The 12894-nt window shown below is 17.5% G+C and overlaps 4 protein-coding genes across 4 annotated transcripts; 2 read left to right on the top strand and 2 right to left on the bottom strand.

Annotated features, from left to right (window-relative positions):
- Positions 1-340: 340 nt before the first annotated feature.
- On the top strand, positions 341-2003 carry PRELSG_1313000 (HSP40, subfamily A, putative; the record flags this gene model as incomplete). The annotated part of the gene is made up of 2 exons (XM_028678653.1): positions 341-406; positions 804-2003. The coding sequence occupies 2 exons, from the start codon at positions 341-343 to the stop codon at positions 2001-2003; spliced, it is 1266 nt and encodes a 421-aa protein (XP_028535778.1).
- Positions 2004-4014: 2011 nt separating this feature from the next.
- PRELSG_1312900 (eukaryotic translation initiation factor eIF2A, putative) lies at positions 4015-5892 on the bottom strand (the record flags this gene model as incomplete). The annotated part of the gene is made up of 1 exon (XM_028678652.1): positions 4015-5892. The coding sequence occupies one exon, from the start codon at positions 5890-5892 to the stop codon at positions 4015-4017; it is 1878 nt and encodes a 625-aa protein (XP_028535777.1).
- A 3363-nt stretch (positions 5893-9255) lies between these two features.
- On the bottom strand, positions 9256-10824 carry PRELSG_1312800 (conserved Plasmodium protein, unknown function; the record flags this gene model as incomplete). Its single annotated transcript, XM_028678651.1, has 1 exon — positions 9256-10824. The coding sequence occupies one exon, from the start codon at positions 10822-10824 to the stop codon at positions 9256-9258; it is 1569 nt and encodes a 522-aa protein (XP_028535776.1).
- A 777-nt stretch (positions 10825-11601) lies between these two features.
- PRELSG_1312700 (glutathione peroxidase-like thioredoxin peroxidase, putative) lies at positions 11602-12365 on the top strand (the record flags this gene model as incomplete). The annotated part of the gene is made up of 3 exons (XM_028678650.1): positions 11602-11823; positions 11902-12072; positions 12222-12365. 3 exons carry the CDS (start codon positions 11602-11604, stop codon positions 12363-12365), a joined length of 537 nt encoding a protein of 178 aa, XP_028535775.1.
- Between the last annotated feature and the right edge of the window lie 529 nt (positions 12366-12894).

Genomic DNA, 12894 nt, shown 5'->3' with positions numbered 1-12894 from the left:
GTTCTTAAAAATGAAATATTATAATAAAAAAAAAAAAATATAAAAAAAAAAACCAAGGGAAAAATTTTAATAACTATATATATTTGCGCATAATTATATATATATATATATATATATATATATATGTATATATATGTATAAATAAAAAAAAAAAAAAAAAAAAAAAAAAAAGAGAAAAATTACAAGAAAATTAAAAAAAAAATTTAATAAAATTTCATAAGAAAAATTTTTAAAATAAAAAATACTGTAAAACAATTGATAAAGTTATTTAAAATTATATATATATAGAACGTTCAATACAAATAAATCAAATAAATATTAATTTAAAAAAATAGTAAAAATGTTTTTCTCTTCTGGTTTTCCATTTGATTCTATGGGTGGGCAACAAGCCCGTAGAAAAAGAGAAGTAAGAAAATAAAAAAAAAGAAAGAGAAATCGCATAGCATTAATACTTATAATGCCAATTGATAATATCATAATTTTTATATACATAAATATATATATATATATATATATATATATATATATATATATATATATATATATATATATATATGAATTTATATTAAAATCATTTGAGTATAAAAATTTAAATATTGAAATACATTAACATAGTAAATTATATATATATAATTAATATAATCACTAAACATAATATATAAAACATTTAAATAATTAAAAATATATAAGCTTGGAATTACGTAAATATAAAAATATGTTGATACATTAAAATACATAAATTTAAATATATATAAAGCCAAAATTTTATGAACATGAAATAATTTTTTTTTTTTTTTATTTAGGTTAACAATTCAAAATATTATGAAGTACTTAATTTAAAAAAAAATTGCACAACTGAAGAAGTAAAAAAAGCATACAGAAAGTTAGCTATAATACATCATCCAGATAAAGGTGGGGATCCAGAAAAATTTAAAGAAATATCAAGAGCTTATGAAGTATTAGCTGATGAAGAAAAAAGAAAATTGTATGATGAATATGGAGAAGAAGGATTAGAAAATGGTGAACAACCTGCAGATGCAACAGACTTATTTGATTTCATATTAAATGCAGGAAAAGGAAAAAAAAAAAGAGGAGAAGATATTGTAAGTGAAGTAAAAGTAACTCTCGAACAATTATATAATGGAGCAACAAAAAAACTAGCTATAAGTAAAGACGTTATATGTTCTAATTGTGAAGGGCATGGTGGTCCTAAAGACGCTAAAGTTGATTGTAAACAATGTAACGGAAGAGGAACGAAAACATATATGAGATATCACTCAAGTGTTTTACATCAAACTGAAGTTACATGCAATGGTTGTAGAGGAAAAGGAAAAATATTCAATGAAAAAGATAAATGTGCTAATTGTAAAGGAGGATGTGTTCTAAAAACTAGAAAAATCATAGAAGTATATATACCAAAAGGTGCTCCAAATAAACATAAAATCGTTTTTAATGGAGAAGCTGATGAGAAACCAAATGTAATCACTGGTAATCTTGTTGTTGTATTAAATGAAAAACAACACCCTGTATTTAGAAGAGAAGGAGTTGATTTATTTATGAATTATAAAATTTCTCTATATCAATCATTAACAGGATTTGTTGCAGAAGTAACTCATCTTGATGAAAGAAAAATTTTAGTTAACTGTACAAATTCAGGATTTATAAGACATGGTGATATAAGAGAGATTAAAGAAGAAGGTATGCCCACCTATAAAGATCCATTTAAAAAAGGAAACTTATATATAACTTTCGAGGTAGAGTATCCAATGGATTTAGTTATAACAAATGAAAAAAAAGAAGTGTTGAAATTTTTAAAAAAACAAAATGAAAGTGAAAAAAATTATGATTTAGAGAATAGTGAATTTGAAGTTGTTACATGCCAACCAGTGGATAAGGAATATTTAAAACAAAGAGTAAGTAAACAACAACAACAAGAAGCATATGATGATGAAGACCATCAACCAGAAATGGAAGGTGGAAGAGTAGCTTGTACTCAACAATAATGTTAATTTTTGTGAAGTTGTAATTTCAAAAAATAAAAAAATAAAAAAAAAATAAAATAAATAAAAAAATAAAAAAAGAGAAAAAAGAGGAATATAAAAGAAAAGGAAGCAAAAAGATAAATTTTAAAAAAATCATAAGACAATTGAATATAAAATTATACCATAAAATTATATGAATTTTATAAGCATAATAAAATACTTAATGATACATTAACATATATTTTAATTAAAAAGAAAAACTGAATAAAAATTCAGAAAATTATTATCAAAGATAAATAATAAAAGAAAAAATAATATTATACAAAATTCTTTTAAATAATTATCTATGAAAAGCTACAATATAAAACATCATTTTTATTAATTAAAAATAAAAGAAATTAATGTAAAAATTCAATTGAATAATAGAAGAACGATATTAAATTTGTGAAAAATGTATTTATTTCTTCTTTATTTATTATAAAATATATATTTCAAAATATAATAATATATAAATATATATAATAATAAAGTATAAGTGAATAAATAAACGACTACTGATGTTCATTAAATATTTTTTTTGGTTTTTTTACATAACAGGTATTATGTAGCTTAAAGGCTAATTTTTTTTTTCATTCTCATTTTTATACATATATTTTTGCATATGTTATACATATATTAATACATTTTTTTTTCTTTTTATAATTATATAGTATATTAAAACTTTTAAAAGAAAAAACTAATATAATTAAAAATAAAAAAATCTTCATTCTATTAGTTATATTAAGAAAACAAATATTTTTATTTAGGATTTTCATATTTTCCAATTTTTATTAAAAATATATGTATGTAGATATTATATTCTTTTGTATATATATATATATATTTTTATTATTTAATATCATAAAATATTATATATATATATATATATATAATAATTTTAAAGTAATTGGGAATGATTGTAAGACATACAAGATATTACAATAAATCATTTATTTTTGTTAAGCATTTTATGTTTTTGTTCTATTTATTTACTTTCGAAATATTAAAATTAAGTTTTTATAATCATTCCATATCATATTAACGCACATTTTTTTTTTTTTTTTTATTTTTATTCTAAAATTTTTGATATATTCTTTTTATTGATAACATTTTATATAATAATATAAAAAGATGTATATTTAGAAAATTTTCTAAATATTGTTAATATTACAATATAAATATAGTTAATCTATTGTAATTGTCAGTTTTTTTTTTTAAAAGGAATAGTAAGTAAACAAAAAACAAAAGGATAATATATCAATTGTTCAAATATAATTTAAAAACTTTTATATTATAATAGTTAATTTTGCAAATATATAAGTTAATTTATTTTGTAAAAATAATATAATGAAAGAGAACGAAATTGTATTTAAAGTCTCAATAAATATTTAAAATTTTTTCTTTTTTAAGATTAAAAATTGATATAATACTAATTTTCATTCTTTTTAAATATTACCTTTATTCTATATGCATTTCATAAAAGTATTTAAGGTATATATATCGCTTTTTATTTATCTTTTTCATATATTATATTCCAATTGGTGTAATTTTTTTTTATTTCATAAATTTTTATATCTTTTCCATACATAATGTTCTTTGTTCATTAGTTATTTTTTATTTAAAAAATTATTAAATATTTCAAATCTCATTTAAAAAAAAAAAAAAAAAATATATATATATATATAAATAAAAAAAAAATTGTATGAATATTAATATTCTCTTGTTTTCCAATATAAAATTATGTTCTTTTTATTATATATGGGAAAAAGGAAATTGACATATTAATAAATATGAAAAATAAAAAATCATAATTTATAAATACATAAACACATATTGTGTTCTAAATAAAAAATAAAAGAAATATATATAAAAAAATGAATAGTTAAAATTGCATACCTTTGAAGATGCATATATATATCTTTTAGATGGAATAAAATGAAACATAACTTTTTTTTTTTGGTGAATATCATATTAATATAATTATTTCTAAAAATTAAAACGTTTCTCTTTTCTGCTTATTTTTATAACTTTTTTTTTTTTTTTTTTTTTTGTAACTTTTATTTTCATCAACAAAATTACAGCCTGGTGGTAAAGATGACTTGGTCTTATTATCTTTTGACGTCAAATTCCCGTTTATATTTATTAATCCACTTGATCTGGGTGCCCTATATATACCTGTTTTTTTTTCATCGATACCTAATTGTTTATTAATATATATCTGCATATTTGAATTATCTAAATTAATATCAATAGATTCTTTTTCATTAAATTTTATTTTATTAAATGGTAAAATTGTTACATTATATAATACATCAAAATTAATTCTACTAACAATTATACCATTATAATTATAAATTTTTAAATTATTATCAACTCTTAACCTTGGATTCGTAGTTGCAGTTAAAAAATGTTTTCCGTCATTAAAAAATTCACAAATTACAGCACAAGATGATTTTGTTTTTGTTATTTCTTTTTTACTTATAGTATTCCATATAGATATATCACCACTTAAGTTACCAAAACCACCAGTTAGTAGCAATTTTTCATTACAATTTAATTTTAGTGTATTGTACTTATGTCTTCCAAAAGAATGGGAAACACTTCCATTTTTATCATGTAAAACAATTTCAGCTGGTATTTCTCCCTTACATACATAAAATTTATTTTGCTTATTAGACCATATTGTATCATATATTAATCCTTTGTTAGCCATTATATTAACTTCTTTTAAAGTAACCGTATCAATAAAATATAAACTACTAGATCCGTAGTAAGAATGTTTTTCTTTATCTACTTGTGTATGTATTTGTAATAGCAATGCTGTTCCATTTTTATTCCATTTTATTTTTATTTCATCACAATTAAAAAAACTTTTTGAATAAATTTGCTTATTTAAGTCATTTAAATTGAATATTCTAAAAGTAGATGGAGTTCCATTATTTCCGTGTTCATATGTAGCTAATAAAATACCTTCTTTATTATTTAATTCTGGTGATAGCTCAAATAATTCTACATTGTGTAATTTCAATTTACTAATAGGTGTACATAAATTATTTCCCTTGTAAATATTTATTTGATTATTGATCAAACATGTACATATAGATTCGCTATCACTCCATTTAAAAAAAGGCCAATTATAATTACTAAAACTTTTTAAAGTTAATTCAGTTACCAATGATTCGTTATACATTATATTGTCATTTCTATTATTATTATCATTTTTTTCTATATTATTTTCGTTAATATTATTTACGTTCACACAATTTTCTTCAGTTTCATTATTGTTCTCTTCTACACTTTTTTTGTCTTTATTTTTTTTTTTTTTATTAGATTTACTTCCAATTTTATAGACATATAAATTAGTATTTACTATATCAGGTTTATATTGACAATGTAATACAATGTAATTATCTCGAGGGCTAGTCATTATCCTTTTAATTTGTGTTTTTGTTTTTATATAAGTAACATTTTTATCATTTTTTATTTCTATTATCTCAGCAATATTTAAGCTAGATTTTCTAACAAGTATTATTTTTTTATAATCATTAGTACATGTTGCAAGCTCTACGTCATCAAATTCTTTGTACACACTAATGCCCCTATTTAATAAAAAATCATTAAAATTATTCGTAGATTTTTTAAATATCCTCGAACGAGGTTCATTTAAATAGTTTACTTTAGTTTTATCTTTATTTTCTTCTCTTATATCATTATCATTACTTAATTTATTTTGTTCTTCATTTTTTTTAATTTCTTCATTGATTTCATCTATTATATTTTTACTTAAATTCACATCATATTCGTATATTGTTGCTTTATTTCTACTTAATGCTAAAAAATATAAATTATTACATTCATTATTTTGTATCATTATTTCTATTTTATTGAATTTTGTATTTTATTATAATTTTTTTTTTGTTTCCTTTTCTTTTTTTCTTTTTTTTCTTTTTTTTTTTCTTTTTTTTTTTTTTTTGTTTAGATAAAAAAAAAAATTACTATAAATATATATTATATACAATGATAAATAAAATTATTTTTATTCATTTTTTTTTTATGCATAATAAGTTTTAAAATATTTTTTGAAAAATATCATGATACTATGAAATATATTATGGCGAATATTTTAAGAATTCTTCATAGTACTTTAATACACTTGAATTTACGAAAAGATTACATAATAAAATATAATAAAGTATTTACCATTTTATAATATTCATTCTTAAAATTAACAAGATAAAAACTAAATTTTTAAAATTATTTCTCTAAAAAAATACACTATTTTTTTAACTATTTAAAATTCTTTATTATTTTATGTATTATATATAGATATCATCTACAAAAATTAGCTCTAATAAGTAGCATACAATTTTATATGCAAATATATATTATTATAAAATTATCAATGTTGAAGAAAATAATGTTTATTTATATAAATCATGTACTAATATATATTCTTATGTACTTTTACTCTGTTGAAATTACAAAAAAAAAAAAAAAAAATAATCTAAGAGCATGCATCTTTTAATTTAAAAAATATGTTATTAAAAATAATCTACATAATCAAAAAAACAATTAAGTTAAAAAAAATTACTACAAATAATTTTATAGATAATTTTTTTTTTATATAGCTTAAAAGTTTTTAAAAATAAGAAGAAAAAAAAGGAAAAATTAAAATAAAGTTTATTTAATAACTTGGTAAATAAAATTTTTTTTTTTATAATAATAATAAGCAACATTCTTATCATGATGTTAAAGAAAAAATAATATCAATAGAAGATACAACGTATTATACCTTGGTTAAAATAAAAAAAATAGTCTTTTAATTGTAATTTTTTTTTCTTTTATTATTTTAACTTGTATGTTTAAATTAAAAAAACTAATATAAAAAAAATTCCAATTTTTATATATATATATTAACATTAAAGAAAAATATATATTATTTTTTTTAATTTTTTCTCTTCATATTAAAAAGAGGAAAATTATGATAGACATAAATCTTATATAAAGATAAGATCAAATTAAATTAAATTAAATTTAAAAAAAAAAATTATTCATAATTAATCTAAAACTGTTCAATAAAAAATAAACATATTTTTTATATAGAGATAGCTCTAGTATAATTTTTTTTTATTTTGTTAAAGTTTTCGTTAATATATAGAGAATATTTTATTATAAACATTCTTTGAAAAAAAAGATAGAATTTACAATAATTAAATAATATAACTTTTTCTTTTTTTTTTCTAAAAAATATATCCATAAATTAAATGTATAAACCTCATTTTTATCTTTTATTTTTTCTCTATAATAGTATTATTTATAGCTATACATATCAGTAAAAAAAAAAAAAATTAATATCAACAAATTTTTTAACTTTTTACTAATATACAAGACATATAAAAGAATATTTTTAAAATAAAACTAAATTTTTCATTATGTTAACAATACAACTTAAATTCTTGATTTTTATATAACTAAAAGATTGACAAGAAATAATTGTTAAACTTTTTTTAAAATGAAGATAATATAATTATATATAGAAGTTATATATATTTTTTTTTTTAATTAAAATAATTTTGCAGTGGAAAATATAAAACCTTTTATAAATATGTGAAGTAATTATTATTTATTTTTTTTTTTTTTTTGTTTCATTTGTAATATGAAAAGATAATGTTGTCTGATATGAATAGTAAAAAAAATTTCATTTCCTAATTTTATTAAATAAAATAAGCAAAATAATAATAAAAAATACATGCGTTTTCTTAGAATTTAAATAACAATACTAATTTGTGAAATATAATGAATTCATTATTTCTAGTAAATTTTTTAATGTGGATTTTTATATCTTCTTGTGCAAATGTAAAAAAAAAAGAGAATTATATTTTAAAAGGCATATAAAAAATATAATAATAAAAAAAAAAAAATTTTTTTATATTATATTTGAATAATGCTTTTTAAAAATTGATAGGAGGATGTTTACCAAGTATCAATAATTCATAAAGATGTAAAAAGAATAATTTTACTGAAATCATGGTTAAATTTAGTAGAGGAATCAATATATTTAATTAAAGAAAAGAATAATCTGAAAAATGCTACTTTAAATGAAAAAGATTTAGTTATTTGGAGTGATGGAAAAATAATAGATAAAAAATATTTTGAATCTTATAATTTTAAAAATGGAACGAAAAATATATATATTTTCTTATCTAATAATGTAAGAATTGCACATACATTCGTACATCAATTTTAAGATAGATAGATATATTTTTTATAAAAAAACACGTATATATATATTTAATTTTATCGGAGCTTTCCATTTCTTTGTTACTAATTTTTTTTTTTTTTTATCTTAGAATCTTGATAATAATTACTTTACTAAAAATAATATATATAAAATGATAGGAGAAGAAATAGAAAAGTATAAAAACTTATTTAAAAAGTACTTTCAATTTGATGAGAAAAAAAGTGAAGAATGGAATGTAGTGAAAGAAATATTAAAATTATTGATGAAATCAAAAGAATTGAGAGATACTGTTAAAAACATAAAAACAGATGAACAGATTGAAATAGTTAGACAAAAAATTCTTCAATTAATAAAAGATAATAAAAATTATGAATTATTTTTTGATATATTAAAAAATAATAAAACAATTTTTAATATATTAAATGATAGTGAAGAATGGAAAAATTTTGTAAAAGCTAATTTTGTGAATTTGAAAAAATTGATTGAGTTATATACTCAAGATAATAATGATGATTTATAAATAAAAAATATATATATGTAAAAATATATTTATAATTAACATAATAAAAAGTAAAAATACTGAAAATAACTTTTATATTAAATATAATAGAACTTATAATTGTAAAAATTTATTTTTATATCAAATTTATTGAAACTTATTCAAATAATTATTGTTTTTCATTTTTTTTCTTTCATAAATTTAAATACACAAAAAAAAAAAAAAATAAAATAAAATAAAATAAAATAAAATGAAATGAAATGAAATGAAATAATAAAAAGAAGTATATATTAAAAATGAATATTTTAATAAAACTATATAAAAAAAAAAAAAACTAGAAAAAGAAAATATATATATATATATATTTAAAAGAATAAAAATTTTATTAAAATAAAAAAAAAAAATTAAGAATAATACTAAAGATATTTTTTTACAATAAAATGAATAGTTACATATTTTATTATACACAAAATAGAAAATAAATATATAAATTACTAAAAATTTAAAGAAAAAGACAAGCCAAGGTTACCAAATGGTAGTGATTTAACAAAGCCATATGATCCTAACAAATGTTGCGAATCATCAGGAATACAATTTAATTTTATATTAAATTTCCCTTTTAGATATTGTGTAGATATATTTAGATTAGTGTCAGGTATTCTATAAGCAACCGCACAATGAAAAGGATTATACTTTCCATTTGCTCCTTCTATTGATGATTCTAACTGTTCTTGTAAAACTTCAATTTGTTTCTGTTGATTATCAATTATTTGCAATATACTTTGATAATTCTTATTTCTTTCCATTTCTTTATATAAATTTCTTTTCTTTTTTTTTGTTAAATCTTGAGAAATTTTTTTTATATATTCTATATTTGTGTCTATGTATTCTTCATACTTATTTATTGGTAATTTGTAGCTTGATTCCAATGATAAAGCATAATTTCCCAAAATATTACTATATAAAGAAAATTCATAATTTTTTGGGTATAAATTTTTTAATTGTTCTTCATATTTTTCTACAATATGATTAATGCTATTGTAATACATACTGTAATCTGTATTATATTTTTTATTAGAGATAATATCTTTTATTTCATTTATAGCTTTTATTTTTAAAAATTGAATTTTAAAAACTAAAATATTAAATAAATGTTCTTCAGCAATATTAATAACTTCAATAAAATGGTTCAAATTATTTAATATATATTCTTTACTTGTTTTCTCATTATTTAATTTTTCTATATCTTCTAGCAGTGAATATTTATAATAATTTATTTCCAAATTTTTAAATATATTTTCAAAGAAATATTTAAAATCATCATTTTGATTTAAGTATTTATTATAGGAACAAAAAATTTTATTAAGTGAAATTAATGCTTTTTCATTTAAAATTTCTAAATGTTTCTTATAATTATTTAAGTTTTTGAGAATTTTATTTGCTTTTATATCAATATCTTTAAAGTTCATCTTCATTTTTTCATTATAGCTCTTTACATCTTCTTTAAAAATATGATCGTTGTTAGTAACATTTTTATTAATTTCATCATTAAGATTATTAAAAAATTTTTTGTTTTTTTCGTTCATCTCTTCTTTTTTCCCTAATAACTTACTATTTTGTGTATCATTTTTATTTTTATCTAAATCGTGAACTAAATTATTTTTTTTTTCATTATTGTTTGTTATATTTTTATCACTATTTACATTTTTAGTATCAATGCCTTTGTTTTCACTTTCTATCATGTAGTTGCCTTCTTTTTCATTCTCATTTTTTTTTTTCTTAAAAATAGAAAAAATGGAGCAGAATTTATGCTTTCTAAACTTATATATTTTTTTATTTTTTTTTCTTTTCCAGTTATTAATAAAGAGGTGATAATGCTTTAATGAATTATTTATATCACATTGGTGTTTACAATTGAAATATTCACTTTTTTTAAATATTTTTCCATTTAGTATTCTTGAACATCTTATTATGTTTCTATATGTTAATTTTTCTAAAACATAAATATTCAATAGAAAAATAAATAATATATTTAAAAAAGTTTTTCTAATAAAAAATGTCATATTATATATATACTTTACTATCTTGTACTAATTTTGTAAAAATTCGTAGATGTGTATAAAAGGTTCTAGTAAGTTTATATACATTAATGCATTACATAAATAAGTAATGAAATATTTATAAGAGGTTTTAATAAAACAAATTTATCATTAAAACAATTCTCTAGAATAAAATATTTTTATATTTAAAAGATATCTTTTCATGTTTATAAGAAATTCATTCACATTTTCTCATATTAATCATTATTATAAAAGAAGAATTTTTTAAAATATATAAAAAAATCAAAAGTATTTATTTTATAGAAAAGTTTTATCTTTTGCTTTAATTTTTAAAAGGAAAGTTCAATATACGTGATACTTTTTTTTTTTTTTTTTTTTTATTAAAAGGGGGGGGGGAAATATATAAAGGGGCTAATTAAGTTTGTATAAATAATTAAAATTATTTAATTTATTTTATGAAAAATTATTATTTTATTTTATTTTATTTTTTTGTGTTATTCAAAATTAAATATTAGTAAAAGTGAAAATATAAAAAAAAAGTAGAAAATCATAAGATTAAAAAAAGGATTGCTGCGTTCACAGAGTTAATAGTTTTTATGAAATAAAAGAAATTTTATAAAAATAAAAGAAATTAATTAGAATATAACATTAAAAAAAAAAAATAGAAAATTTATGTATTTTGAAGAGAACTTTATTAAATTATAAAAAATTTTATTATCATTTTCTTCTTTATTAAAGATATTAGATTATTAAAATTAATCTTAAAAAAATTAAAAAAACATGCTTAGCTATTTTAAAAAAGTAAAAGTTTCACAAAATGATTTGCTATCATCCATTTACGATTATGAAATTAAAAAATTAGATGGTACAACAATTGCAATGTCTATTTTTAAAAATAAAATTTTAATTATTTTTAATTCAGCATCCAAATGTGGATTAACAAAAAATCACATTGATCAATTCAATAAATTGTATGAAAAATTTAATTCACGAGGATTAGAAGTTAATAATAATAAAAATTAAAGCATTCAAATATATTTTTATTTTTATTTTCATAAATATATATATTTTTCTTTGTAGATACTAGCATTTCCAACTTACCAATTTTTAAATCAAGAGTTTCAAAATTCCAGTGACATTTGTTCATTTAATGAAAAAAATAAAATAAAATACAATGTGTATGCCCCTATTGATATTAATGGTGATAAAACACATCCATTATTTAAATTTTTGAAAGCGAATTGTGATTCAGTTAGTTTTCATTTAAAAGAAAAAAAAAAAAAATAAATAAAAAATGTAAATTATTTTATTGTAAAAAAATTGATTAATCTACTATAAATTAATGTTTTGTTTATTAAAGGAGTTAACACAAACTTTAAAATTATTTTTCTTTTGTTTAGATGCATGATGAAAATGGAACATTAAAAAGTATTGGATGGAATTTTGGAAAATTTCTAGTTGATAGAAATGGAAATGTTGTTAATTATTTTTCACCTAAAACAAATCCATTAGATTTAGAAAATTATATTAATGAATTATTATAAAAAAAAAAAAAAAAAAGGTGTTGCAAAAATAAAAATTTATAAAATAAATATTAATAATAAAAAGTGTAATAAAAAAGACATTGTGTTTATTTAATTTAAATAATTATATTAAAACTTTAGTGCTAATTAAGATTTAATATACCTTTATATGCATAATTTAAAAGTATTATTCATAAAATACCATTAGAATATCGTTTCATTACATTATTTGAATAAAATTATATATATTCATTTGTAATCATTTAAAATTCTAGATATTTTTTTTTTAATTTTTTCTTTTTTTTCGTTATTTTTTTTTTTTTTTTTAAACGAACTTTGTATGCTCAATAAGTATATTTTATATATTAAGTCTTCTAAAATTAAAAAATGATTTTTTACAAAAAAAAAAAATGTTAGATAATCATGGTAAATGTATAAACTTATTTTTATAATTAAAATATAATACTTCCGCTTTTTTTTTTTTTTTCTTAAGTAATTTTTAAATAAAATAAAAGAGAAAATAAAGTAAAACAAAATAAAACAAGAATTG

The sequence above is a fragment of the Plasmodium relictum genome (assembly GCF_900005765.1).
Source record: "Plasmodium relictum strain SGS1 genome assembly, chromosome: 13".
NCBI lineage: Eukaryota > Apicomplexa > Aconoidasida > Haemosporida > Plasmodiidae > Plasmodium > Plasmodium relictum.
The sequence above is the reverse complement of the archived record's forward strand: the minus strand, read 5'-3'. Positions and strand labels throughout refer to the sequence as shown.